The sequence below is a fragment of the Drosophila virilis genome, chromosome 2 (genome assembly GCF_030788295.1).
Source record: "Drosophila virilis strain 15010-1051.87 chromosome 2, Dvir_AGI_RSII-ME, whole genome shotgun sequence".
NCBI classification, from domain to species: Eukaryota; Metazoa; Arthropoda; class Insecta; order Diptera; family Drosophilidae; genus Drosophila; species Drosophila virilis.
In genome coordinates, this window is record NC_091544.1 from 13,945,913 (window position 1) to 13,973,584 (window position 27,672).

Below are 27,672 nucleotides of genomic sequence, written 5' to 3' on the forward strand. Positions count from 1 at the left end.
ATAGTACCAAATCAAGCTTGTTGCTTAAAGTTGCAGTAATATGAGAACCGGGCTTAGAAGAGGTACAAACCAAATAAAAAAATAATACCTAAGGACCCAACCAGACTTGGCGAATATCACCTGTGTGGTACTAAATATTTATGCTATTTTTGATTCAATACAATAGACATTTATTTAAAAAATCGCTAGATTTGAGTACTAAATGCCAGATTTCTCTGAGTGTATAGGAGCAGCTACATATAGCTTGTCTATTGTCTTTGTGCAGAATATTTCCTGGATATTTACTGTGCAAGTGGCATTTATGCAGAGCTTTCGAAAATATTTCAAATTAATGCATGACCTGCTTTTCATTAGATCTGACAAAAATTCTGGAACAGCTCCTGCTGTGTACCTGATTTCAATTCCAGTTCCTGGCGCACTGTTTATTTTTTCAATTGCGCTTGCAACTGGCAATTTCCTATGCTTCATATGCCTGCATATCCTGGCATATCCTTCGGCTAATCTACATAATTTGGCTGAGCAAAGCGCTTCCTTTTCGGCTTCTATCACTTGTTGATCTAGCTTGCAACTGTATGCATAAATTTCCGTTCGATTTTGTTTGGACAACCTTCAGCCAAGCCCTTTAACCAGTTTTACCTACCGAGTCCCTGCCTCTTCTCCTCGACAGTCTCAATCAGGTTTCATGTTTGTTCCTGCACTCACATTTTGCAGCATTTCCGCGCTTAATCTCCGCCGCTTCCATGTGGCGCCGACATCAAATGTGGCAATAATGAGTGCCAGGGCGAGGGAAAAAGCCGCAGAGAACTCTGCGAACTGAGAGTGGAGAGCCGAGCATAAAGAAAGAGAGAGAGGGAGAGCGAGAAAACAAAAAAACCGTAATAACATTTTCATCTTAATGCACTCAAAACACATTTAGTCAAAGTTGCGAGCAGCTGCCTCGAAACGCCGCCAGCATCCGGTGCTGCAGGAGCTGCTGTAGGAGCTGCTGCAGGAGCTGCTGCTGCTTGTGCTGCTGTGGTGACTGCGGCAAAGTCAAACCACCAAGTCAGTCAGAGCAACACACACACATACACTCAGACACACACAGGCTGCCTGTACCGTGCTCCATCAATGGCTTGGCTTCATTTGTGCAGGCTGCGGGTCCTCCAGAGATTGTGACGCATTGAGCACGTAGCGTTTGCAACCACAAAAACCCATATGCACACCCGCACACACCCACACACACCCACACACACCGGCGCACACCCACTCCTGGGGAGCAGCATCTTCTCCTGCACATCTTTGCCCCTTTTACATTTGCGAATGTAACATTCATTTTTGACAAGCATAATTTGCGGCTGGAACAGCCAATGGCAACGCCATTGGGAGCTGGGACTGCGACTGGGACTGGGAGTTGGATTGAGGCTGCGACTGAGAGTACTACTGCGACTGGAACAGCCAGTTGGCATCGTAACGTTGGGCTTATTTACAGCTAGCTGGGAGCGAACACTTTTCTAATGCAAAAATGATGCACTGCACCGTGCGGACGCCAAGCCAGGCCACATGAGGCAAAGGAATCCTGAATGCGGCGGCCAAAACATGCATTTAATGCAGCTGCAACAGTCGAGAGTCGTAACAGGCGCACATCCTGCCAGACCGCATTGGCAATGAAAATTTAGAAACCAATATTTGTGCTAGCCAGAAGAAAGCAGCAGTATGGAGGAGGCGGCGGCGGCAGGCAGCCAGAACAGAGGAGGAAGAGGTATCTTGGAGAAGTAATAGGAGGAAGCAGCCAAGAGAAGGCAGGAGCAGGAGAAGGTAGCAAGGAGAAAGCCAGGAGGAGGAGGAGGAGGCAGCTAGAAGAAGGCCGGCAGCCAAGAGACAAGAGGAGAAGGTAGCCAGGAGGAGGAGGTAACACCCAGGAGGAGGAGGCAGCAAGAATAGGCAGCAGGCAGTAAGTGAAGGCATTAGAGAGGAGAAGACGGCCGCTAGGAGGAAACGGAGGCAGCTGCAGGCAAGCAGGCGGCAACAATGAAGAGGCTGCAAAATAAATCTGTTTGCCAAACAGTTATTGCTCCTGTTTCAGTGCGTCGCCCCACAGCAGCAGCAGCAGCAGCAGCCGCTGCAGCTCGTCCTGGGCTATATAGTATGCCCCAATACTTGGCAAGCGCTCAATAATTGGCAATGCCTACACTCAGCGAAAAGCGCAAGTATTTTGCAATTAAATTAAGACTGACAACCGATTATGAGCCGAACCGATTCGAGCCCGGAATTCCAATTTATTTTGCACCATGAACCGAGTATACTTTTACTTCACTTACAGCCATGTTTAAAATGCAACCAAGATTGAAATTTCTTAAACTAAGCCAAAAATGGAATTAGTTTCACGCTCAGTTTACCGAATATTGAAATTTTAACCGGCTTAGTCCAAAACCAGCTCACAGCCTTGATTCATGCGAAATCAAGGAATATTGAACAAAATGGGCTCAACATTTTAGAAACCAAAGGGTTTTAATTATGTCGCAGCTAAATAAGCATTTTGAATGACGTTTTTCTCTGAGTGCAGCTGGTCAGTGAGGTGGCCTTCGTCTCTCTCTCACTCTCCGCATCAATGCCACTCGTTTCTGCATCGCCGCTGGCCCAGCTTAGGGCTCAGGTGCTGCAAGGATTTCTATAAATTCCATTTAAGCGATTATGCGAGTCGCTTCAAGCCTGAGGCAAATGTCAGCCAAAAGCTGCCTGTGGCTCGAAGATCAACAAAATGAAATGCAATATGTTATAAATGGCAGGCGAATCTCTCTCTCTCTCTCTCTCTCTCTCTCTCTTTCTGTGCTTTAAAGGACTACCCGCAACCTTGCCAGGACAACCCGTGGCTAGCTGCATGCCTCAGGCTTTTTATGTTTGTTTTTTTTTTTTGTTTGTTTGTCAAATCAATATGCCCACGGCCGAAAGGTGCATTTCAACCCATCCCGACTGAGCATTGATTAAAGTGTTTCGTTTGCAAATTTATGTGCCAAATATTAACCCAATTGCTCCCCAAGGAACACTAGCAAAGGCAGAAAGCTAACTTTTGCCCGTGCAAAAAAAAACACAAATACAAACCCAAAAAAAAAAAAGATGTTAAACAAGTTAGAACGTTGCGTCGGGCGTAAGCGACTACGCAATACTCTGTTCGCAGTGTTATAACAGCTGAAAGCAATTCCAAATAAGTCGCTTGGTGACTCTAAAACTGTAAGGCCAATGCAGTTACATTCAGACTGGGATTTAATTTATTTAAACATTTGTGTTTTTCTCGTTTACTCACTTGATGAATCCAAAACTGCAAGGCAGTGTCTTTTAAACTGTGAAGTTAGAAGAGCTCGATAATTATAATTTGTGGGGCTTAGGTATGTCAATATCTCGTCTTATCGTTTGTATAGACGACTCTTCAACTGTACAATCAAAATATTTCTTTTCAAACTGCGAACTTGTGGAGAAAACATATTTGGCTATAGTGGGGGTGGTGGAGACCTAGCTCATTTATAAGCCAAGTGACTCCTAGACTGTAAGCTTAAACTAGTGATTTTTGAACTGTGCCCTTCGGAGATGGTTTTAGGTTGTACATTTGTCTAGATGACTCTAAGTGTGACTTTCAAACTGTGAATAAAAAGACATAGTTATGCAATATTTTCATCTTTTTTACCCTGGAGCTAGTCAAAAAAAAACTGACCCAGCTAGATCCAAGCATATAGTCCTAGCTGAAAATCTCTTTATATCATTCACAATCAATCACAACCAATATACTCCATTTCGCTCTATGTGCAGAGTGTAAAAAATGCGCGCCGAGTAACTTTTTTTTTTTTGAACAGTTTTTGGTTTTTGGAATACAAATTATGCTCGTAATCTCCATTCATTGACATGTTTCCAGCAGCAGGTACACACACGCACACACACACACACACACACATATCGAATTTATGCCGAAATAGGGTCGCATAAGGGCTCTGTTTAGTTCGACCTTTCTGCATGGGTTCATGTGTGGCAACTTTTTGGGTTCGCCGCCATCATTTGCCATGAATATATGAGAACTGCTCTATTCGGTTTTTTTTTTGTCTATGTTTGGATGGTAAAAGTTGTCCAAGACTGTCAAAATTTTGTATTGTTTATGGCGACAGCTTAACAAGAGCATCGACAAAAATAATAATTTGTTTTTCACATCGAAAGGTGAGAATTGCTTGGTCTAAGTTATGCAGTCTTGGCGGAGAACTTTGGGTAATCAGTTAATTAAAAAATTAATTCGTATAGACGTTTATTATTTTGTTAATTCTCGAATTCGCTCTGGAAAACTAAAACCTTTTTGTAATCTTCATCATTCTGGAAACTTAACCTAGGCTTAGTTAATTACTAAGCTTACATGGGAAACGTAAAGTTCCAAATAACCACAAATAGTTCAAGATATAGAAGGGATATTAACAACTTTAAGTATTAAAAAACAGGGAAATAATTATAAATTTAGAAGAAGATTAATAAAAATATGTACATCTGTGATTTTTCCTCCAAGTACATGTTAATTATTTAAAATAACAGTGCCTATAATTTATTTTAAGTATTACCAAACTTTGGGATATTGATTGCTCTGTATATTCTTTTATTTGACTAATTATGTATGCACGTGTATGTATATATACATATGTACAATATACATCGCACAGCATGTAAATCAATATACACATGATTAAGTACTTGTCGCAGCAAGTTTTGCTTAATGCAATAAATTAATGCCACAATAGACACCATCGATGATTGTACACAGTGTCCAATATAAGCATGCATACATTTATGTATGTATGTATGTATGTATGTATGTATGTACATATAAATACATATGTACATCTGTTTAATCGAACCATCATCTGTTTAACAAGAAAGAAACTAAAGTGCCTTTAATAATGCACATATTACGTATATTGAAATTAGTATTTATTTAATATGTACACAAATATATATATGTACTTTTCATATATTATCATAATCAATGATGAGCAAATAAAATGCCACCACATTGGCACAAAGAGAGCCGCCTAAGAGCAGCTGAGCCGCAAGTGGCAAAGAGCGCGAGCGAGAGAGCGGCATGAAGTGAGCGCTAACAGCGTCAACATCTGACTGACACGAGCGAAATGGGCGATTGAGGCGAATTCATTTTCAGTCACTTTGCCGACGCATTGAGTTTGGTGTTGTTTTTTTTTCTAGTGCGGCTAAATGCAAAGTTAAATCAAAGAATATTGTAATATAACTATTAAATTATAATGAATTAACAAGGAAAACGATGCAACAGCCGCTGTGCTACTTGATGGCGTGGACTGCAGACCAGAAATAAATATTGGGAGATTGGTAAGACAAATTATAAACGCTAGGTCTGCATATGTGTGTATGTATATACATATGTATGTAAATACGCATATACAAAGTGTGCATGCTTACATACGAACGTACATGTATGTAGACAGCAGCGTAAAAAAGCCTGTACATAACAATTGTACGTTTTTTTTATCTTGTGTACATATTGCAGTTGCACGTAGCACAACAACAACAACCACAACAGCAACGTCCGAGTGGCAACCACAACACCAACAACAACAACAAATAAGCAACTGGGAGAAAACAATGCAGAACGAGGCACAAGCGTGAAATCAAAGCAGAAGCAACAGAAAAAAAAAAGACTACAAAGTAAAAGTTCATACATATACGTACATAATACATACTGTATGTCTGTGTGTGCTGGCATGCGGCGACATTAAAAATCAAATCCTGGTAAGTAGCATTCGCGAGGCTTTTATTTATTCGCCTCCCTCCCCCCTCCATCATGTTGCTGCTGCCAAAGAAAAGCAGCGAATTGACAGACTCGTCGCCGATGCATGTGCGAGCAGTTGACGAGTAAAATAAAATTACTGGGTTCACGTTTAAATATTGAAACTAATTTCCCTGCTTTTGCGGTTTTGCGGTTTTCATATTTTCCTAACACTGTCCGATTAAATGTTGTGTGCGCTAAAAATGCAATACTAAATTTGTTTTATACAAAAGTTAAAAAAGTTGTTAAAGATTTGTTAAAGGGTACAAAAAACGACTCGGTATATCATAATGATGCCAATTTTTGGGCAGAATTTAACATCTGACTAAATCACATATCGTCCACTATATGGTATATATTTTCCTTACAGTCACATACAGTTCGCACATGGACAGCAGCGACGACGACGACAGCGCCAAGTCTATACCGCGGCCCATCTATGAAGCGACCTCGGCGATTGACAGTCCGCCGCCGGATCTGTGGCCGACTGGCCAGGAGCGTGAATCGCTGACCAACAAGCGGCTGAAGTACGTGGTCAGCTCGCCGCCGGACTCGGCAAATGGCAGCAGCTCCTCCAACTCGAGCGCCTGGCCAGTGGCATCCGCTGCAGCTGGCGGCCACGCTTCACTCACCATGAAGCTGACCAAGGTGACGTCTACGACGTCGACGACGCCAACGCCAACGCCGTCGACGTCGCAGCAGACCGAGCCAAAGCCCGCGCACACTTCGACGCCCCGACAGGAGGTCAAGGTGCGTGTGCCAAAAGAGATGATTGCCTTGCAGCGCTCCCACAACGAATCCCAGGTGCTGACCGGCTATGTCTCCGACAGCGCCAAGCTGAAGAGGCGCAAATCCCGTGCCGTTGCAGCGCAGCTCATTAAGCAGTCGTCGAGCGGCCACTCAACCACGTTGCCCGCCACGACGATGTCCAAGGCAACGCTGAAGCGTAGCAAGAGCATACCTGCGCCCATGTGGGACTCACTAGACGATGAATGGCCGCAGGAGCCGCAGGCTACGTCCAGCAGCAAGCAGCAGACAAAGCGGCGCAACTACTCCGTGGCCTACGATGATGCGGTCTTCGCCGGCGATGAACAGCAGCAGCAGCTGGCTGATCTGAGTGCCGGCGAGGAGGAGGAGGAGGAGGAGGAGGAAGTTGGGGAGGGCAGCAACAGCCAGCCGGCCAGCGGCAGCCTCACACGCTTTCGTTCCCGCAGCAAGACCGTCTCGCTGAGCAGCGAAGAGCGGCAGCCGCGACGCGGCAATATGCGCTCCGAGAACGAGGATTTTGCCCGCAAACGCAGCGCGTTCCTTAATCGCTTCATCAACGACACGCTCGATCCGCTGGAGCAGGCAACGCCGGCGGGTGAGGCGGACAGTGGCGAGTGGCGCACCAGCTCAACCGCAGACACGGATCCCAATCTGTCCATGTTCTCGGATGCCACGGATGATACAAAGCCTGCGCCCAGCGCCAGTGCCAGCAATGCGCGCGAGCAGCTGCAGCAAAGGCTCAACGAGGTGTGGCAGCCAGCGCCTAGGGTAATTTATCGATAAATGTCTATCGTACAAAATTTCCCCCTATAATTAAATATGCATGTTTGCTTTGCTGCAGGATGGATGGGATCCCTTCTGCTGGAAGTGCCGCGGCTGCGGCAACTTGGCACCCTGCTCCAAATGCCTGCGCTCCTTTCATAACTACTGCGTGCGACCCGCATCCACCAAATTCGATGCCACCTGGAAGTGTCCCGAATGTGTGCTAATCGAGAGCGCGCCCAAGCGGTAAATTTCAAGTTGGGTTCAATAGTTCAATCAATTAATTTCCCTTTATTTGTTGCGATTTAAAGGCCGCGTCGCAACGATGTCTCCGTGGATCTGCTCAGTCAGCTGCTCACCTTTGCGCTGGAGCGCATGAAACATGTGCGCGGGGTGAGTGAATACATACACACACATGCACATACATACTACATTCGTACATACATGCATATATAACGCGCTTTCCGTAACCGATCGCTGTTTTCATTATCTTTGCCTCGGTTCATGTTCGTTCGTTCGTTTGTTCGTTTGTCACTTAAAAACAACACGCGAAATATTTGCGCTCACACAACACAATTACATAAAGAGGCGACTATTTCGTCTTTGCGTGTTTATGTGTATGTATGTATGTATGTATGCGTATGTAGGTCTTCGGTTTGCGTTCTCTGCTGCCGTCGCTGGTCCGCTTTCTCATCCTCTTGCTCGCTCTCTCGTTCTCCGGCTCGCTGTCTCTCGCTGCCGAAACGTGTAGACACCTGAAATGTCTCGTTCTCGTTGCTTTTGCTGGGTTTTTTTTTTTTTTTTTTAGTTTTACTGAGCAGGCATTTTCCCTCTGCTGCTGGGCTGACATATATTAACAATATATGTATCTATGCACACAAATATGTCCGTTGTAATAATAAATACAGGGACTCATTGCTACATTAAAATAACTAAAATGTCATTAAATAAGCTTGAATTTTATATGACAAATGTACACATGCATGTATGTATGTATATTTCTCATTAGAAATGTGTCATGCATAGAATTAATCTTATGAATAGCAGCATGCAAAGGATGAGAGGTTAAATGAAATTCATTTGTAATTAGTATGCCAACGGAGAGCCCAGAATATACGAATTCAAATTTGCAAACACTAAAACCCAAGGCAGAAGAATTTGTAGTCCTATTATAACTGATAAATGCAAATTATTGCAGAGAATATTTGAATAGCAATTTTCAAGTATCGCGAATTTATGGTTAGAACATATTCAACGAAGCTTCTTCATTTAAAATTTGGATGCAAAGATAATTCAAATACACATGTGCTTATATGTAGAATAAATACGTGTTTTTTCATGCCAATGTTAAAATGCAGCTCATTTCGACACAAGTTTATGAAAGCTTAGGGATATTATTTGTGGCTTTTGCTTCCTACTTAGTTGGGAGTCAGGGCAATTTTATGCTTGAACATGAAACAGAGACTAGGCCAAAAGCACTCCATAAAGTGTGAAATTAATGCTGCGCACCGCCTCTCTCCCTCCCTCTCTCGCTCTCTTTCTCCCTGTCTAGGGTAAAATGTGCGGGAAGTGAATTAATTAATTTAATGTTTGGACCGTTAGTTAGCAATGAGCGTTAAAAACAATTACAAAGTGAAAACCGCAGACAAATTAACATGTATACATATGTACAGGCTGATGCATTGCATGCAGATATGTATGCATGTCTACACAAGCATTTGATGTACGTAATGTACGTCTGCTTATGGGAATAGACGCAGGAAGAAAACAAACACGCCGCAAATCAAAGCAGCAGCGAAATAACCAGAAAAGAATTCAGCGAAAGCAGCGTCATCGCAGAGGAGGTTGCGGTGCGGCGACTACAATGGCGCAATTTATATTTGCCTGGCATTGCCGCTTTAGCTATGTTCGCTGTGTAATTTGAGGTTAGTTACGCTCACACACACACACACACACACGCGCGCACGGAGCCATAGGAGTGAGCGCTTATACTGACATTTGACTGTTCTGCGTTTGGTTGTTGTTGCTGCTCTTCGCTTGTCAAACTTGTTTGTTTACAATAGAAATTGCGCGACTCTCTTTGCCGCGCTCTTAAGCGGCGAATTGCTGCCCAGCTGTCTAGCTGCTGGTGCTGCACCTATCAGTCTCATCTGTTTACCGCTCTTTTCGTTATGCTCCGTTTAAAAAGTGAAAAAGGGTATATTGGCTGTCACCAATGTCCATCTTGCATTCCATATGTATTTCGGCTCATCGACGCCGGACAAAAATGTTATTTATACATCAGACGATTAGACGATTAACAATTTTATATATATGTATATATCCCAAAAAACAGTTTAATAAGTGAAAAATTAAGAGTTCCTTTTGATCTATTTTTCGGTGTAAATAAACTATAAACAGAGTATTTCGCAGTTGGTAACCTTGTTTCTTACTGTTTTTTTCTTTTAGGTCTACAAGCTGCGTTCTCCACAGGAAGTGTTACCGGAAAACTATGGCAAATACTTTGTAAATCCAGTGAACTTTGAAAGTTTAGCGGAACGCATCAAAAATCGCGCCTTTCACAGCGTCGACGAGTTTCTCAGCGAGGTCAAGTGGATGCAGCACAACGCCCTTATCTTGGACAGTGGGGGTAAGTGCTTCTCCTCTGTTGCTCAAATGTGACCATTGTTAATTAATTGATACCCTGGCAGATATTAAAGTGGAGCAAGCCTCCAAGGCGGTGGTCAAGGTGTGCCGACAGGAGGCGAACGAGATAGATACCTGCGCCGAGTGCTATTTGAACGCCAACTCCAGTGATGAATGGTTCGTCAAGGTGTGCACCCAGCCGCATTTGTTGCTCTGGGCCAAGTTGAAGGGATTTCCCTATTGGCCCGCTAAGGCCATGGGCGCCGGCCCCAATGCGGTGGTCAATGTCCGGTTCTTTGGCAAACACGATCGCGCCAATGTGCCTGTGAAGGATTGTTTTCTGTATTCGGCAAAGGATCCCAATACGCAGACCAGTCGACGTTCCGCGCGTGATTTGGCCGAATGTATACGCGAGGTGGAGGTGCACATTGAGAATATCAAAACTAAAATTGGCTGCTTCAATTATGCGCCATATCGCATGCCCTACGATCCGCAAGAGGAGCAACACCAGCTGGAGCAAATGATGCCGGGCGTGAATGATGTAATCAATAGACAACTGGCGCCGGCTAACAAGACACCGCTGCAGTTTCTCATACGTAAAACAGCCGGAGACAAGTTATCCATTGTGAAGAAGACAAAGGCCACCGAATCGGGCAATGAGTCCGATCATTCAGCTGTTAGTCCCATCAAGAAGTCCATGCATGACTCAGCCGAGTCGACGGCACCACCGCCGTTGAGCAACGAGCACGCGAAACCGAAGAGCAGCAACTACGAGGTGATACCCAGAGCTGGCGACGCTTTAAGGGAATCTCGCGGCTGCACTGTGGTGCTCAAGCGCAAATCCCTGGAGACGTGTAAAACCATGGTCAAGATGGCATCCATGCCAGCCGGGGAGACATTGTCTACAATCAAACGGAAACATTCCCAGAGTGATGCTAGCAGCGAAACGAGTCAGCAGGGCACCAGCTCCTCCGAGCAGCGACGAAGGGCCAAGCATGCGCGCAAGACAGCTGCTGCAGCGGAGCGGGAGGAGCAACAGAAACAAGCGACAGAAAAGGAAGCAGACGCTGAAACGAAGGAGTCAAAACTGGACACGGCACAGGCAGCAGCATCAGGAGTGACGGCCGCCGAACCCACTCCAGCTGTTGACTCGGTAGTGGAGCTGGTGCGTCGCCGACAAGGCGTGACCATAACCAAAATCCCGCGGGAACAGCAGCTGCAGTTGCAACAGCAGAACCAAAATCAGCAGCAGCAGCCACAGCTACAGCAACAGAAGCCCCAGCCAGCGCAGCTACAGGAACAGGAACAGCTACAGCGCTCGCAACTGCCCACTGCAGCAGTCAAGTCCCAAGAGTCCGCTGCTGTGGATGAAACGGTAGCCAAGCAGCGTGCTGTGGAGCGTCAGCAGCAGCAGCTGATCAGCAAGGTGGTGCCCTTTATAGAAATCAAAAAGGAAGTGCTCTCCGAGCCGGAAGATGCCGAAGAGGCGCCCAGTCAAACAACAGAAGCGCCGCCTAGGCCAGACGAGCTGCAGCATCCGCAGCAACAGCAGCAGCAGCAGCAGCCTGTGCTGGAAACTAGCCTGCCCGCTGCACCTGGAGCCACAGCAGCACCAGCAGCTGCCGCAATTCTACCAGTTCAAATCAAGGAAGAGGTGCTCAGCGAGGAGGAAATGGACACGGAAAACAACAAAAACGAGTCTACGCCAGCAATGCCGCCGCCTCCGCAGGTCGCCTTGCCCGCACGTGAAAGCCAAACAGCTCCAGTTCATACAGATCCAGTTACAGATGCAGCAGCCGTAGCTGCAGCTGCTCCAGAAGACTTTGTGCGCTTTGTGGGTGACACGACCATTCAGAGATTGAGCCAGAAGCAACCACCCAAAGGAGCTGAGACGACGACACCAAAGCGCAGCTCGTTGCGTGGTGTGCCGCATGGTCCATTGCCAGCTTCGGCGCTTTCGCCCAATTCCACGCCGCCCCCCTCAGCGCCGGCTTCGCCCACGCCCACACCCTCAACGACCTCGCCCAAGCCATGTAATAGTCAATCCAGCAGCAATCAACGCCCAAGCGCACAAAGCCCACCCAAGACGCAGCAAGCAGCTGCTCAGCAACTGCGCGTTAAGTGCGACAAATCTTTGAATGCTACAACACCGCCACCCGCGCCCCACCCACCGGCTGTCACGCCCACATCCAGTCTACTCAAGTCCAACATGGTGGTCATACCCATGGATCCACGCAACACCAACGGTGGCAACAGCAACAGCGGCGTCGTCGGCGGCGGCAGTCTTGGCTGCCAACTCAACAATTCCAATTTGATGAGCATACCGGTGCCGCCACTGCGAGCTGTATCCAAGAGTACCCTGCAACAGCCCGGCAGCGCGCTGACAGCCATCACAGCTGTGCCCCTACCACCGCCTGTATTCGGCTCATCCTCGCTGCCGCCTCCACCGCTGGCCGGACTCACCACGGCGACAACGGCAACGATAAGGCCAGTGGCCGGTGGCGCGGAGCCGGTTGGTTTGCTCGCCAGTGCATTGAACGGCCTGCCCAGTGATACCCTGGTCAGTGAGTCGACGCCGGCGGAGACTATCGTGCCCGGCGTGGCCACCGCACTAAGTGAGCTGGTGTTGCGCTCAGGACCGCCTAAGTTAACGCTGCGCCCGTGCGGCCCGCTGCAGTCAGATGGCTCCAACATCTATCCGTCACAGGCGGGACCGCTATCCACCAGACTAAAGGAGAATGCGCACAAGGTGAGAGGGGTTAAGCTATATATACACTATTTGCAGCTGTTAACCGTCTTTGCCCGATCCATGTGTTATTCTTTAACATTTTTTGTATAGGCAACTAACAAAACTTTTATTTCTTGAACTTCTATTTCCACTCATCGGGGGTTGGATTTTCTAAAATCGGAAAAACGCCTAAAGTGACATTTAAAAAAAAAAGTTTAAATAGTTTTCTTGAAGAATTGGCTTAAAGCTAATTAAACAAACAACAACCGAGCATTTCAGACTGTAATTACGGTTGTAATTTTCCAATCTCTAAATAATCATATATCAATCAATTACTATGCCACTGTATCAGTCACTAGATCAGTAAATCGATTCAATCAATCAGTCATTCAATGAGTAAGTCAATCAGTCACTAGGTCATTAGGTCGATCCAGTCAATCAGTCATCTATCAGTCGCGTCCAATAATCCATCTATCAATCTACCCTAAATCAGGTAGTCAGTCAGTTAATCAGTCATCCCATCAATCAGTCTTTAAGCCAGTCAGTCAATCTATCAGTCAACCGTTAGATAATCAATGCAACTGTCAAACAGTCGTTCAGCTAATCTAGTCTATCAACCAACCTGTCAGTCAATCCATCAGTCATGCAATCAATTAAATACTCATATTCTGTTTAACGCAGATTACGGACTACTTCATCTCGGTGATTGAGGACACCCTGAGCGATCTGGCCGGCGGGGAGCCAAGCGTGCTGCAGGCTCGCATTGCTGGCCTAACGCTGGAGAACGAGCGGCTCAAGCAGCACTACGAACGGCAGATGGCGGAAATGCAACGTTCGACAGATGTGCTGATCGCCGAGATGCGCAAGACCATGGAGCAGGAGAACAAGCGGGTGATCAGCGAGCTGCGACAGCACAGCACTCTGGAGCGAATGCGTGCGGTGGAGGAGGCTAAGAAGAAGCAATGGTGCGCGAATTGCATGCGCGAGGCACAGCTGTATTGCTGCTGGAATACGTCGTACTGTGACTATCCCTGCCAGCAAATGCACTGGCAGCGACACTCGGCCAGCTGCGGCCAGGCGGCCACACTACAGACGCAATCGCAGGCGGATGCGGGGCGTGGCAAGCACAAGCAGGTGACCAGCACAGCGCCAAATCCCAGCCAGCAGCAGCAGCTGAATAGAGCGAACACTGTGGGCAACGCCAACAAAAAGTGGACGCATCAGTCAATGATATCGTTGGTGAATCCCACGCCGCCCGCCACCGAGGTGCTCAAATTGCCCAACAACACATTTCTGCGGCCGGTCTCGCTGCCCTCAACAATGCCCTCTGCCAACACCGGCAGCATTGTTAGCCCAGTCACCCTCATAGCGCCCTCCACATCCACACATCTGCAGAACACCATCATGACGGGTCAGCGAAATAACATGAGCTACGGTGCCAAGCAACCGCAGCCCATTGCCGTGCAGCGGTATAATATACCCGTGAGTTTAAACTATTCTAGTTGAAATTCCTTAATTAATGGAGTGTTTGTCTTTCGTAGCTGCCCATCACAGTCAGCAGCAATGCGCCCTTCGGGCACATAACGGAGCAGCATCAGAAGCATGTGGCCAAGTCCACGGGCCGCAGTTCCCTCAAGAACAGCAGTCGTGCTCGCAATCCCAACAATCCCGTTAACAATAACAGCAACAATTCAAACGCCCAGGTCTTGCGTCACAACCAAATCAATCACGTTTTTCAGCAGTGAGTTCCAATGTTTTTAGAAGGGTATATAAGTACAAATGTATGCAAAAGCCGGAAGGAAGCATATACGACCCGATAAAACATATATCAGCTCGATGTCTGTCTGACATATTTTTTTATATTTTTTCTATAAACATACACGGCATTTAGTAGACAGACCCACTTTCTAGGAACCACCCTCCATAACACCCAAAATCAGATACCTGACATTTTCAAAGGTACCATATGTGAGCCCTGGAAATTAAATCAAGATGAGACTTCAAACACCGTAGCTAATTAAGATTGCATTTTTCCGTAAATAGTGTAGAGCAAATGGAAGAAAGAGCAACACCGCTGCTCACTCAATTCGGATTACCTTTATCATATAAAATTAAATTGAGTAAGAAAATATCAGCGTAGACCTTCTATATCCTATAGCTGAAGAACTGGGAGGTTTCTTTTTTATGCAAATTCTTGCTTTCCAATTATTCGGTTTGTGATATTAAACAAAGATCAGGAATCCATCGGCTAGGCTAAAACCTGTTCTACTTAGAACTTACACTAATAAAATACTACTAAAATGATACTAAAACTAAATTAATTTTCAGGTGACTTTCCTAAAGTGAAGATCTTGGATCTCGTCGCAAGCTGAAACTGGCGCAAAACTGTATAAAATTCACAGAATGTTTTAACCACATTTACAATAATAGATAATTAGTTGTTTAGGATGTAAGAACGCTACGCGACATTTATTATATTGACATATATATATATATATATTGTTAGTTTTAATCAGGCTCACATAGCACGTAAATTATGATTAACCATAAGATGGACTTTATAATAATTTACTGTTGCCGCAAGCGGGCAACTACATTTTAGTTCTTAGTAGTTTATAAGATCATCTATCTATCAGACGTCAAACCCATTCGAAAGCATGTGTACATTCATTCTATGTATCAAGGCATCAAAATATCTTGAAATATTTTACTGAACTTACTATATATAGCTCTAAGCTGAATGAAATGAAGACATGTTCCAATCGATCATTTAAAAGAATAAATTAATTACTACTTTAAGACAACTTTATTGTTAGCTAAAAAACACCAAGATTCAGAAAACAAAAAACAAAATAATTGTATTATCTTATTATTAATCTATATCCAATTTCTTAAAGTTACCCTCGATGCCGAACAGACTTGAGACGTTCTTTGGCTTGCCAGGTCTCAACTTTTCGTTTACCTGATGGCGTGTCTCAAATTCAAGCATTTGCTTTCGATTGTCCATTAATTTCTTATAGTATATATCTGTTTAAGAAAATGTATTAGATATAAATATAATTTTATTTTTAGTATTTGTGTAGTCTTACCCCTCAACACCTTGGCCTCGTCGAGTGGTCCACCATAGTCCTGCGGCAACAGCTCGCGCGGCACAAATTTATAGAACTCGTTCATATCGCTGTGCAAATATAGGATGCTGGTTAATTCCTTATTCATGAATGGACTCATCAACGCCAGTATCTTGTCCATAAAGGGCACAATGTTGATAAAATGGAAACCGATCAGCTTTATGGCAGCCGCTTCCTAAGATATGGGTAAATATATTAAATGAAAGATTTTATGTATGTTAACAAATTTTCATAACAAGGTTTTGTGTCGAGGTATTTGTAAAAAGCATGGATGCCACCTAAGGGCCAAATGGCTCTTAATTAATTATTATTTTATTACAAATTTAATGCAATTTAATACAGTTGTTCCCTACAATTCTAATGCAACATATCAGGGCTATCCTTTTAGCGGAAAAGTATGCAGTAGAAATGAATAATTGTGAATCTCAGTTGCAGCGCAAAAGTGTGCAACAGTCTCTCGGTGCCAGACAATGCTATTCTTATAGATGCATTTTATTTAAACTCAAAATCAAAACGATTTGTTTTTACGGTCTTAGAAGTCGATTGTTCGCCTTGATACATAGATATATCAAATATGTGACATTTAATTTGCAACCAACCTGTACATAGAAAAGGAACTTTTTCATCTGAAGCAAACCGATGCGCGCCACATGACCCAAGGAGCAGCCTTTGAGGTCAATAACAATCACATGTCCCGGCTGTATGCCATCCTCGCACATCCAATAATCGAAAACCATGCAGTAGCTGGAATATATGAGTTTTCTCGGTTTAATTCTCGGCAATTGCATTATTTTCGTTACTAAACAATAATAATTTAATAACTAGTCATTAAACAGTAGATTGTTTTTTTTTATTTTATGCATCTGTCAATATGTATCTGTAGTTTTAACTGTACATGTGTTTGTATCTGTATCTGAATCTCTTACTATATCTGTATCTGTATCTGAATTTCTTACTGTACCTGTATCTGAATCTGTGCCAGCATATGTATCTGTATTTGTATCTCTTACTGTATCTGAATCTGTGCCTGGTCGTGTAATGAGTTGTGCGTTTTTTTTTTTTTTTTGTTTTGTTTTTTGATTTGTTGCTCTGACGTTTTCACCAGCTACTGACTTTAAGCACTTTGATCTTTGGATCCCATGTATTAAACCCTTTTTTTTACATGTCATAATTATGGCTGACAATACTCGAAATTGACTTGTCGCAACACGTAGCCCACTAGCAGTTGTTATTAGCACTTATGAATGCTATTGAACATTTCAGATGTCAGTCATACAAATAATTAAACTTTAAGAAACATACTTAAACTAAACGGAAACCTAATGACAGTGCTATTACTTTTTGCTAGCATCAAAATTGTTTATTTTTTTCTTTAATTTTTTAATTGCATTTAATTAATATATATATATTTTGCACTGTAAGCTGTTGACGCAAACCGAAATGCTGCGAAACCCTCAGAACCTGAAAATAACCAGTTCCTAATTTTATTTGCTGGTTTACTGAGTGGACCAAATGCAAATTACATGCCGCAGAAATTTAAATTTATAAGAATACAATTTTTTGATCCAAAAAGGCATTCAAAGTAAATAACCGTCCGCTTGTGGGAGCTACCATTTCGCGTATATCCGCGTCATGTTTAGCTTCGTCGTTTAACCAACTGATCCACAGAGAAGAAAATATGTATGTACGACCCAATAAAGAATCTATAATCATGGTCGGGATATAGCGGAGTCCGTCTGTTAAAACTACTTTCTCTGTTTCTATCTAGATCGAAATATAAAAGATATTCAATACGAAATCGGAGCCACCGAATCGCAGCACTATATCTTATAGCCCTCATGGGAATGATCAGTCAAAAGATTTGTTTTTGTACGAAAAACTTGCTGATTTTGTCTAGAAATAATATAAAAATCTTATGAACAACAGGCTGCAATATCACATACCCCCTATGGGTACAATCGGTCGATATTAGAGTTTTTCCATTTCATCTGGTTATTTGATAGAGTATTAAATGTTTGGCAATTCTTCTCCTACTTACAGTTTCATGATATCCGCATAATTGAAATTGGATGCATTCGTATCCTCCAGCTTGCCCACAATGACGCGATAACCCTCTGGCGTAGCGGCTGGCAATGGAACTATGGACCTGCAAATGATAACTAGGTAATACTGGAGGAGACAATAGTCAAATCCGTGTCAAAAACTTACACCGTTTTCATGGCACGCTTCAGTTCGTTGCTCTCAATGTCCAGATTTACAAAGAAGTCGTCCAGGTGAGTGCGTGCCGTCAGATTTGTGTCTAGCACCTGTTTGGCCATTTCCATGCTGCATTTGCAGGCGTGGAAAAAGTGCAGCGCCTCCTCCTCGGAAAACTGGGCGGAGATGTGCGGCTGGGCATGTATCCAATCGACAAACTTTTGCATCTCCTCGCGCTTTATTTGCGGAAAGCGAGCATATTGCTTATCCAGATCCGCAAACTTCATCTTTCGGTTTTGTATGTTTCGATTCAAATGATTTCTGAAAATCTGATTTTCTTCAGATTCTTCTATCTAGGGAGCTGCGTAATCCGTTCGCAACGTTCGACACTCGAATGAAATTGAAATTAAAACTGTTTTTGCTTTCGCAAAATACGAAACTGGTTGCGCGTTCGCGCTGCCGCCGCCGCACAGTGGGGCCTTAGACCGAAATCTTGGCAAAAATTAAAAGTTATACATATACTCAAATTAAAAATAACCACTTAGTTTAATTTATTTAAATATTTTAAAATTTTATTTTATTAAAAATAGCTTTTAAATTTTGGCATATCTGCGCGTCATACAGAAGCTTGAACAAAAACTTTTGATACACTCTGTAAACTATGCACCCTGTGTGATCATTGATTTTATTTGAGAATTTTCTGTTATCTATTTTCTATTTCTATTTTTTAAGCAATAACAATATATTGTTTAAATTGGAATCCATGATTTTTGCCACGAAAAATGTCAAAAGGTCCCACTGTACGTCTCTGCCGCTATTTGGCAAATTCGTTTTTCCATTTTCCCCTGCTGTTTGGAAAAGTGCAACTGGCTTTTGCTAGACGCCTGCTCATTTCACTTGCGTGAAAATTCAGGTTTTGCTGTTTTTTCATCATTGCAACTATTATTTTTATTATTATTTTTGGCTTGCGCAATATCTGTCAGTTGGCTCTGGAGTTGGGGGGCGTACGTCTGAGCTATCCCACAGCTGTTATTATTTATCATGAACCCCATTATAAACGCGTGCTTTGAGCTGCTCTTGGGCCTCGTTCAGTTTTGAAAACATGTTACGGTTGAGTGCATAAGCTAAGGCATGACAGAAAAGGGTTCATGTCGTTAAATTCCAATATTAATATTATCTCATCTATTTACAGTTTTAATACATTTTTCTTTTGTTTGAAAAGTCACATATATAATCCAACCGTTGACTGCTAGGGGTTTAAGCTTCAAATTTAAGAATCGTATTTTTAACCATGGTCCTTCTTTGCGATTCTCAGGAATTCAAGTAAGCATTGCAGATGTTCATGCTTGTGCTAAAAGTATTTCATTGTTTTGTATAGACATTTGTGTTTTAATATATGTACATATGTAGCCAAGTGTGTAGATATGTACGAATGAATGAATGCATGCATGTATACACATACTTGGGTTGGAATACATGTTTCTTTTGTATGTTGTTACCTTCCTCTGCGATTCTCATAAAATTGTGGTAAGCCCTACGGGCTTAAAGGCTCGATTATAAGTGTTTCCGTGTTGCACTAATAAACTTTTTCTCTGCTAATTTGCACACTCTCTTTTTGCTTCTCTCTCTCTTTCTCCCTATCTCTGCCCTCTCTCTCTGCCCTTCTCTCTCAATCTGTCTGTCGCCCGCTTCATTCCTCTCATTTCTCCAACCCTTCCTCTACTTTTGCTCCATATGCACTTCCATACATCGTCGTCCGTCAATATAATGAATGTATGTATGTAAGTATATATGTCAAAGCTATTTAGAGCTGTGCAGTATGTATCTCCTAGTAAGTCCATAAATTGTAAACGGGGTATAAAAAAGTAAGCAACGGACAGAGGAAAATACAAATTCCAAAAGCCATTATTGAGTTTATGTGGGCATATGCTTAAACAATATTTTAACCTTAGCCAACTCTTCAGACAAACACGTTGATCTCAGAGAGCAAGAGCTAGCAAATTTGGTATTTGGGTTTATATTAACATTTTCCAAAGGCCAAAACCCAATTGCATGGGCACTTTCCATGCATGTTCCCAGTTCTGTCAGACAATCTTTTGACATTTTGCCAGCAGACGTTTAAGCAGCCAATGCCAGCAAGCCACCATGCCACCATGCCACCATGCCACCATGCCACCCAGCCACCATGCCACAAGTAGACAGCTACTTGAGGCGGTTGCAGCAGCAGCTTCAACGGGCTGAACCTGTCGCTGGCACAGTCTGTATCTGCGACTGTAACAGTGTCTAACGTCAGTCTGTGTGCCAGTTTGGCGTGTCTGAAATTCCAGCGGATTAGAAGTTGCGCGTAAAGAGCAAACGGCATTTGCAACCAATGGGGGCAACAACAGCAGCCGCGTGAGCAACCAGTTTTGCAACGGATGGGGCCTTGCTGATTCTGGGATCGCGGCACAGGTGCCAGCTATAATATGTAGGTGCCCAGCCAAAATTAATTACCACACTTCGCTTGGGTTTAGGGGGCGGGGAGGGGCAAGTGGCCTTAGAGGTAAGCCCCCCTTTGACTTGTGACTGACATGAGTCACTTTTGTTGCTACCAGCAACTCGCCTGACCCCAAAAACCAATTGCAGGAATGTGCGCAGACAACGATGACAACATCACTTGCTATACCCTATACGCATTGAAAGTGTTTAAGACTTGGGGTATGATCGTTTTGTACATGATGTATGTGACATACAGAATGTATGCATATTCTTGATTGGCAGCAGCATCTAAATCGATTAAACCAAAGCCATCTATTCGTTCCCGGTATCTTTAAATCTAGAGATACAGTGAGAAATTTAAATGAAATCGATAAATATCGATTTGCTGCCGTTGTTTTTTGTACATATCTCATATATTTCAAGAGCATAAAGATCGCACAATAAACACAGGGAATAAAATAATAATAAAGTTATGTTAAAGAAAGAAGAAATCCATTTGGAATCAACTCGCAGCTATCTACAGGGTATCTCAGAGTCAGGCAACCGACTAGCAGCTGCTGTTGTTGTGGTTGTTGCCGGCAACGTGTCTCGTTTCATGTTGCCGTCACGCAGCGGATCCTACAAGGCACCTCCTTTTTTTGGGCTTGGCTTTTGGGCTGCGCGCATGAGCGCACGCTGTTGTCCTCCTTTTTAGATCAGAGACCGCGCTGCGAATCCGCCCGCAGCTCCTCCTGTTGCCCATGCAAATTACGGATTGTTGTTCGTTTTCTTTGCTCTTTTTGATATATTTCACGCATTTGACTGCATTACTTAACCTCAATTTGCCTGACGACGTGCCGCATGTTGCCCACCGCTGCCCCTGCCCCTCCCCTGCAGCTGCCCCGTGCTGCTGTTTCCGTTGTATGCCCCAGCTCTGGCATTGGCGACAAATGAAGTTGTCGCTTTGAGCACGCCCGCCTCCTACCCGCCGGTCACTTGTAAATGCTGTCCAGTTACTTTGGCCACTGGTTTTGCATTTCTCAACAATTGTTGCCGACTGCAGCGGATCCTGCCTGTCCGCGCCGCTGCCCCCGCCGCACTCCATTTCAATTGGCGCGGCGACCTGTCTGACTCATTTGTATGGGTTGCCCTACGTGGGGCTCCGCTGGCTCCCTGCCAGCTGCACTTGTGTGCCGCGCCTGCTGCTGCTGCTGCTGCTGCTGCTGCTGCTGCTGCTGCTGCTGCTGCTGCTGCCACGCTTTTGCCGCTCGCCGGCAACAAACTAAAAAAAAAACGAAGCAGTGAAGAGTGTTCCAGTCGAGACTGCCCGACTAGGAGATACCCTGAACCCAGCTCCAATCTGACGTTATATACCATCCAGCTTTCTTCTTTACAAAGGCCACACTCATGTTGCTGTTGTGCTTCTTCTTCCCCCCGCCCTTCTCTATGCATGGAAAATGCGTTTCTGGTTATCTTCGGTTCTTATAGTCCGATCTTACAGAAACTTTCAGGTCTTCAAAATGCCATTTGAAATTTTAGAATGGGCAACATTCATTACCTTCTTCCAGAATCTCTAGTATATATATACTCTTAATACTCGCCAGTTTTGATTGATGTGGAAATATCTAGATCGATTTTGCGCGTCTTTCTGATCAAATATATATATGAACGTTATGTATATACTCGGCTACAGACATATGCACAAAACTATTATGTCCTCGTTTGGCCACTTTTAATGGTCTACAGGGTATGTAAGTTTTGATTCTGATTCCGATTGACCGCTTGCCGCACGTTAAGCCACCTCCCCTTCATACCCCGTACCACGCAACCCATCCGCCCGCTGCTCTTTGGGAACGAAACTCGTTTGAGCCACATTTTGTGACTTTTTCTGTTATTTTAGCGGTTTTTGTTTTGATTTCTGATTGCCGTTTCAAGCGTCTTTTTTTGTTCGCTCTTCGCCCGTCTTTGTTGTTGTTATTGTTGTTGTTGTTGTTGTTGTTGTTACTGCTGTTATTCGCTTTTATTTACAGTGGCAAGTGCCGCTTGACAAATTGATTTTGATTTGTTGGTTTTTTGTTTTTGTGTTAGTTTTTGTCTTATTTGCCATTTCCTTTAGCTTGAGGTTAAATTTATAACTTCTACCAATTTGTGAAGTTTAAGCTAACGCTTTGGGCAAAAACTTAAAGAGTAAATAATAAAATAAAATAATAATAATCATAATCAAAATGAAGTAAAAGCTGAACATCCAAAATATATTTTTGATAGTTCAGTTGAGGGATTTGTTGGGCTTGCAAACTTCATATGTATGTATATAGTACATGATATTTTCTGTTTAATATTTTAGTTTTTTAACATTTGTAAATTTCACATATTTCTAGTACTTACAATTTTTTTGCGAAAAATAAAACTCTTTTGTGCTCAGGATTAGGTTTGGATTTATAGTAAACAAGCAAGAGGTTCTAGTCGGGAGCTTCCGACTAGGGGATACACTTCCAACATCAAATGCATATATACATTCTATTTTAGAACCTATGTTAAGTTTGGTGACTCTAGCTCTTATTATTTACCAAAATTGTCAAAAAAACAGGATATGGATCTCTACCTCTTATAAATTCTGAGATCCGTTGCGTTCATACATACGGACAGATGGACGGACGGACAAACGGACAGACAGACAGACGGACATGGCTAGATCGACTCGGCTGTTGGTGCTAATCAGGAATATATATACTTTATGGGGTCGGAGATGCTTCCTTCTGCCTGTTACATACATTTGGATTTTGCATAAATACAATATACCCTTATACCCATTTATTGAAAAACGAGCACAAATTATTGCAATTCAAAGCCGAATTGCAGACTTAAAATGAATCATAATATTATTTAAATTTATATATCAAATATCATTTTAAAATGCAACTCCTCAGCTGTAAACGTCAATTAGTTTTTACGCCCAGCGGAAATTGTCCGCTCAACACACCCTGTAAAAAGAGCAACAAAAACAACAACAAGAGTTAAACAATTAAGTTTATAGTTTGTTGGCAACAGGCAATCAAATTAGAAACCAAACAAAACTAGCAACAGTTGAATGCTCTCTCGCATGGGGTTAAAGCCAAATCGACAGAAATAAAGCGAAGTTAAAATAATAAAAAAAATAAATAAAGCCCGTGCATTTACACGGTCGTTGGCATCCTGTTTCACGCAAGACCAAGCAACAGGATGCTCAGGAAATTAATGCCCAACACTCAAAAAAATAAAATTATAAATAAACGTGAGCGAGGGTCGCTCAGGAGCAACAATAGCGCCAATTGCCACTCAGATTGACAACAAAGAAACAAAACAAAAAAAAAACAAGCCAGCGCTGACCGACTTGTATATACCCGCACCCAATTCGAATGGAAAATAGATATTCAAAATGTATTCCAAAAAGTATGTTTTATAGCGTCTGCAATATCGATGGGAATATCAAAGTGAGCATTCGAGCTTGGATCCTATATTTTCTCAGTACGACAAAGCTATGGAAACTGTTCCCTTATTCTCTTCTTCTCTTTGGAGACTCTCAATTCAGTTAAAGTCACTTAAATTTATACTAAGGAATTATTTAAATTGATTTTTGGGCTACTATAAACTTTCTTTTATTGCTTATTATAAATTATTATCCTATTTATTCAATAAATTTAATAATACTATTAGCTTTTTTTAAAGAATCAATTTAAATACAGTTTATGATATATTTTAACAAATAAAAAAATGTAGAAAATATAGTATCGAAAAATAATTTAAAATAAGAATTATCAATTTATTATAAAAATATTGCATTGTTAATATAAACATTTAATTTGAATATCTAATTTTGATTAATATCAGAAAGTATATTAAATAAAACTTGTTTTTATTTCTGATATGATCAAAAACTAAAAATTTAATTTAAATGTTTCAATATTAATAATATTTTCTTTTAATTTTTTGTATTTTACATTACAGACTTTCAACTCAAAAATTAATCGAGCTGCTATTTTGTGTTAGTTTCCGAGCTGTGAGCACAAGCCTTAGCTACCCCATATGCAATGCGGGTGCAGGTATCAGATATGTCGGCACAACGAAAGCCCAGCCGATTCGACTGTAACGTACCGGGAATGGGAATGGCGGGCATTGAGACCGAGACAAAGGGAAGAGCCCAGCGAGCGAGTGATAAAGCGACCTTTTAGGGGAGCCTATGAGGATCACAAAAGACGTTGAAGAAACGCGAGGCGAAACGAAGAAGAGGCAAAAAGCATTAACGCATTTTGAAATAATTGAAACGGCAGTCAGGACGAAAGTCAGCCGCAGACTCGAAGTCATAGTCAGAGTCAGAGTCGGAGTCGGGAGAACGGAGACGGGACTCAGGGTCTGTTGTGGCATGGCAAACAAAGGGCATGGCCAGCGTTTGTTTGTGCGCAGCGGTGCGTCGCCGAAATCCTTGAGACGTGCAGCAGATACACCTGATGATGACTACACCGACACCTGAGCCATTGCCAGCCAGCTAACCTCAGCGTGCCTCGAGAGGCACACTGGAAAAGAAATGATAATTAGATGGTCTAGCAACCCTCCTAGCCAGCTGCTGAGACAGGTAAGCAATTGATGGTGGTTCCTTGCTGGTTCTCGGTGGTGGAATCACAGTGTCTTTGCGAGTGTGAAGCGATCGTTTGAATATTTAAATGTTGTCGTCGTCGTCAGGGGTGGTTTGGCAGTGGTGCCGCAGGAAGAACGCCAGCAAGATGCAACACGCCACATCGCGTCGCGGCACGTCAAGTGCAAAGTCCTAAGCGGATGCGCTTGAGCTGATTGCGACCGTTAGCGAAGGCCTAGACGGCGCCCTAATTAGTGGCAGCAGCAGTTGCTGCATAAGCCCAAGAATTGCATATATCCGCATATATACACTCAGAAAAATAACCAAGCATTTGCTACCAAATGAAGTACAAATATGGTTGAAAGCAGTCAAGGTTGACTTTAATTATTTCCAGAATTTTTTACCGGGCATCTAAAATTACGAAACTTTAAAAATCTCTATAAATAATTTCGATTAAATCTGTGAAGAAATTAAAACAAATTTAGATTCACTCTCTTCAAATATACAAATTCTTTATAAAGAAGATAATGACCATTTTATTTCGTAAATTGAAAAGATCTGCGCTTAATCTAAGAAATTTAGTACTTCCATTCAAAACTATAAAAGCTAATTTTAAGTTTGTCAGCTTTAGTATTTATTATTCGAAATAAGTCCAAGTGCTTTTTAACATTTTTTTTTTAAAATATGGTACATCAGTAATCAGTCATATATTATTTTTTTCTTAATTAAAATTATTTAAATTAAAGTAATATAAAATACATTTAAGTAATATATATCATTTATTTGTACTGCTAACGTGGAGACTGATAATATCTTATTTAGTCATACTTGACTTTAGAATATCTATTTTCTCTAGGTGTACTTTTATCTAGATATCAACATAATTATTAATTCAATATTTCCTGCACTTTTGCCCCAATTTTGATCCTCTCTCTCTCTCTCTCTCTCTCTTTCTCTCTAGCTGCGCCAGCAGAGGGGAAGCGAACACTTGACAGCAGAAACAAAGTGCAGAAGGACCAGAAAACCAGAACTGAAATGCGATTGTCGCAATCCCTATCGTGGGAGGGGGGGTGCTGGGGGTCTTAAGGCAGCGACAGCAGGGGTATGTCGGCATGGCGACTGGCAATTATGAGTCCAATGCCGGATGGTGAAATTATATTGTACAAAAATTGGGAGCAGAAGAGAAAGCATTAAGGAAACAAAACGCAGCGAGAGACCCGCTCAAGATTTAAGTGGTGCCCCACAGTCAGGAGCCAGTCGCCAAGTGTTGAAGGCGAGTGAGTGGCATGCATAAAGGAAACTGACAATTGATACATTCATAAAACTACATAACTACACACACACACACACACACATCCACAGGGAAAGAGAGAGAGAGCGAGATATGTGCATATTAATTTAAATGAAGAAAAAGTGGAAATTATCCGCTTGATAGATGCCAGGCAATTAAGAAGGAAGAAAGGGAAGCTGAATTGAACAAATGTGCCCATCAATTCACTTTCCCATTCAAAGGACCCGCACAATCGCACTAATAAACATACAAAACCAAAAGGAACCACATTTATGGGTAAGAGAACAAAAGAGTTACATATATATTAGTGCTAAAAAAAGAAATGAATTAATTACACAACATGAAGTATTGCAGTGCTTTTATCATTAAGAACTTTCAGTTTATCCAAGTTTCTCTATTTCTGTTTTAAGTACAAACTCTTAAGCCTTTCATACCTGTGAATAGTATTCAATAATAATTCCGTATTCCGAAGGATTCATCATTAGGAACTTTCAGTTCTTCCTAAGTTGTCTATTTCTGTTATAAGCACAAACTCTTCCATTCCTTTAGAACTGAATAATCTTCATTTAAATGTTCAGATATATCTTTATTTAAAATATAGCCCTAATAATTGGTTTTTTTAGATAATCACAAGCCATTTCACAGGAATAACAATATATGAAATATTCGGAATGCCGAAGTTTTAATACTCTTGAAGATATTTATCAGATTTGTATGAAACTCAATTTTCCACTGATCCTTCCTCTAGAAATTAAAGTTATTGTGAGTCTGATTACGATAACAAGTTCAGCCTATATCTTCTTATATAACATTATTCGCTTTTGTAGAGTTTCATTATGAGTTTGGTTATTGTATGCTCCGAGCTTGGCTAGAATATTAAAATGTACATTTCATAATGATTGTTCATATTGGATTCCAATATATTTTACTCCCAGGTTGATAAGATTTGGCAAATCTTTTTAGATCATATTTAAACTCGTAATTGCTGAGAAGAATAAACAGATGTTTTTATCTATCCGTTTCATTAGCTTCTGTATGATATTTTAGTCTCATCAGAAACCAGAATCTGAAATATGCAGGATTAATATTAGAATAATATTCTAAAATGTATTCTGCAAAATTTTTCTTTCACACAACTATTTGGCCTTAAAGCCCCTTAAAGTACATCAGGTCTGGCAGTAGGGGTTGACATATCAGATCAACTTGGATAATTTTAAGAACTGCTCGTGAATGCCAGATGGATGCGCAGCTGGCGAGCTTTCCATGGAATTCTATGCAGCGACAAATCCCAGGGCCAAATGG

The 27,672-nt window shown here is 42.4% G+C and overlaps 2 protein-coding genes and 1 long non-coding RNA gene across 4 annotated transcripts in view; 2 read left to right on the forward strand and 1 right to left on the reverse strand.

The window, feature by feature from the left end:
* Window positions 1-5,155: 5,155 nt before the first annotated feature.
* On the forward strand, window positions 5,156-15,763 carry Zmynd8 (Zinc finger MYND-type containing 8). Its single transcript, XM_002053843.4, has 10 exons — window positions 5,156-5,349; window positions 5,528-5,769; window positions 6,177-7,342; window positions 7,416-7,582; window positions 7,648-7,729; window positions 9,785-9,965; window positions 10,027-12,710; window positions 13,371-14,171; window positions 14,231-14,430; window positions 15,018-15,763. The coding sequence occupies exons 3-10, from the start codon at window positions 6,194-6,196 to the stop codon at window positions 15,019-15,021; spliced, it is 5,268 nt and encodes a 1,755-aa protein (XP_002053879.2). The 5' UTR covers window positions 5,156-5,349; window positions 5,528-5,769; window positions 6,177-6,193; the 3' UTR covers window positions 15,022-15,763.
* On the reverse strand, window positions 15,477-18,426 carry LOC6629461 (alpha-tocopherol transfer protein-like). Its single transcript, XM_002053842.4, has 5 exons — window positions 18,026-18,426; window positions 17,856-17,963; window positions 16,417-16,561; window positions 15,779-15,992; window positions 15,477-15,716 (listed from the first exon to the last, which is right to left on the reverse strand). Exons 1-5 carry the CDS (start codon window positions 18,298-18,300, stop codon window positions 15,562-15,564), a joined length of 897 nt encoding a protein of 298 aa, XP_002053878.1. The 5' UTR covers window positions 18,301-18,426; the 3' UTR covers window positions 15,477-15,561.
* Window positions 17,877-27,672, forward strand: part of LOC116650358 (uncharacterized) — a 30,714-nt gene continuing 20,918 nt past the window's right edge. The window contains exons 1-4 of one of the 2 annotated variants that reach the window (XR_011416029.1): window positions 17,877-17,980; window positions 24,455-25,079; window positions 26,041-26,356; window positions 26,442-26,646. This is a non-coding gene — a long non-coding RNA (uncharacterized lncRNA). Of the gene's footprint in view, window positions 17,981-24,454; window positions 25,080-26,040; window positions 26,647-27,672 lie in introns of both variants that reach the window. The other variant, XR_004303328.2, reaches the window with a different exon arrangement.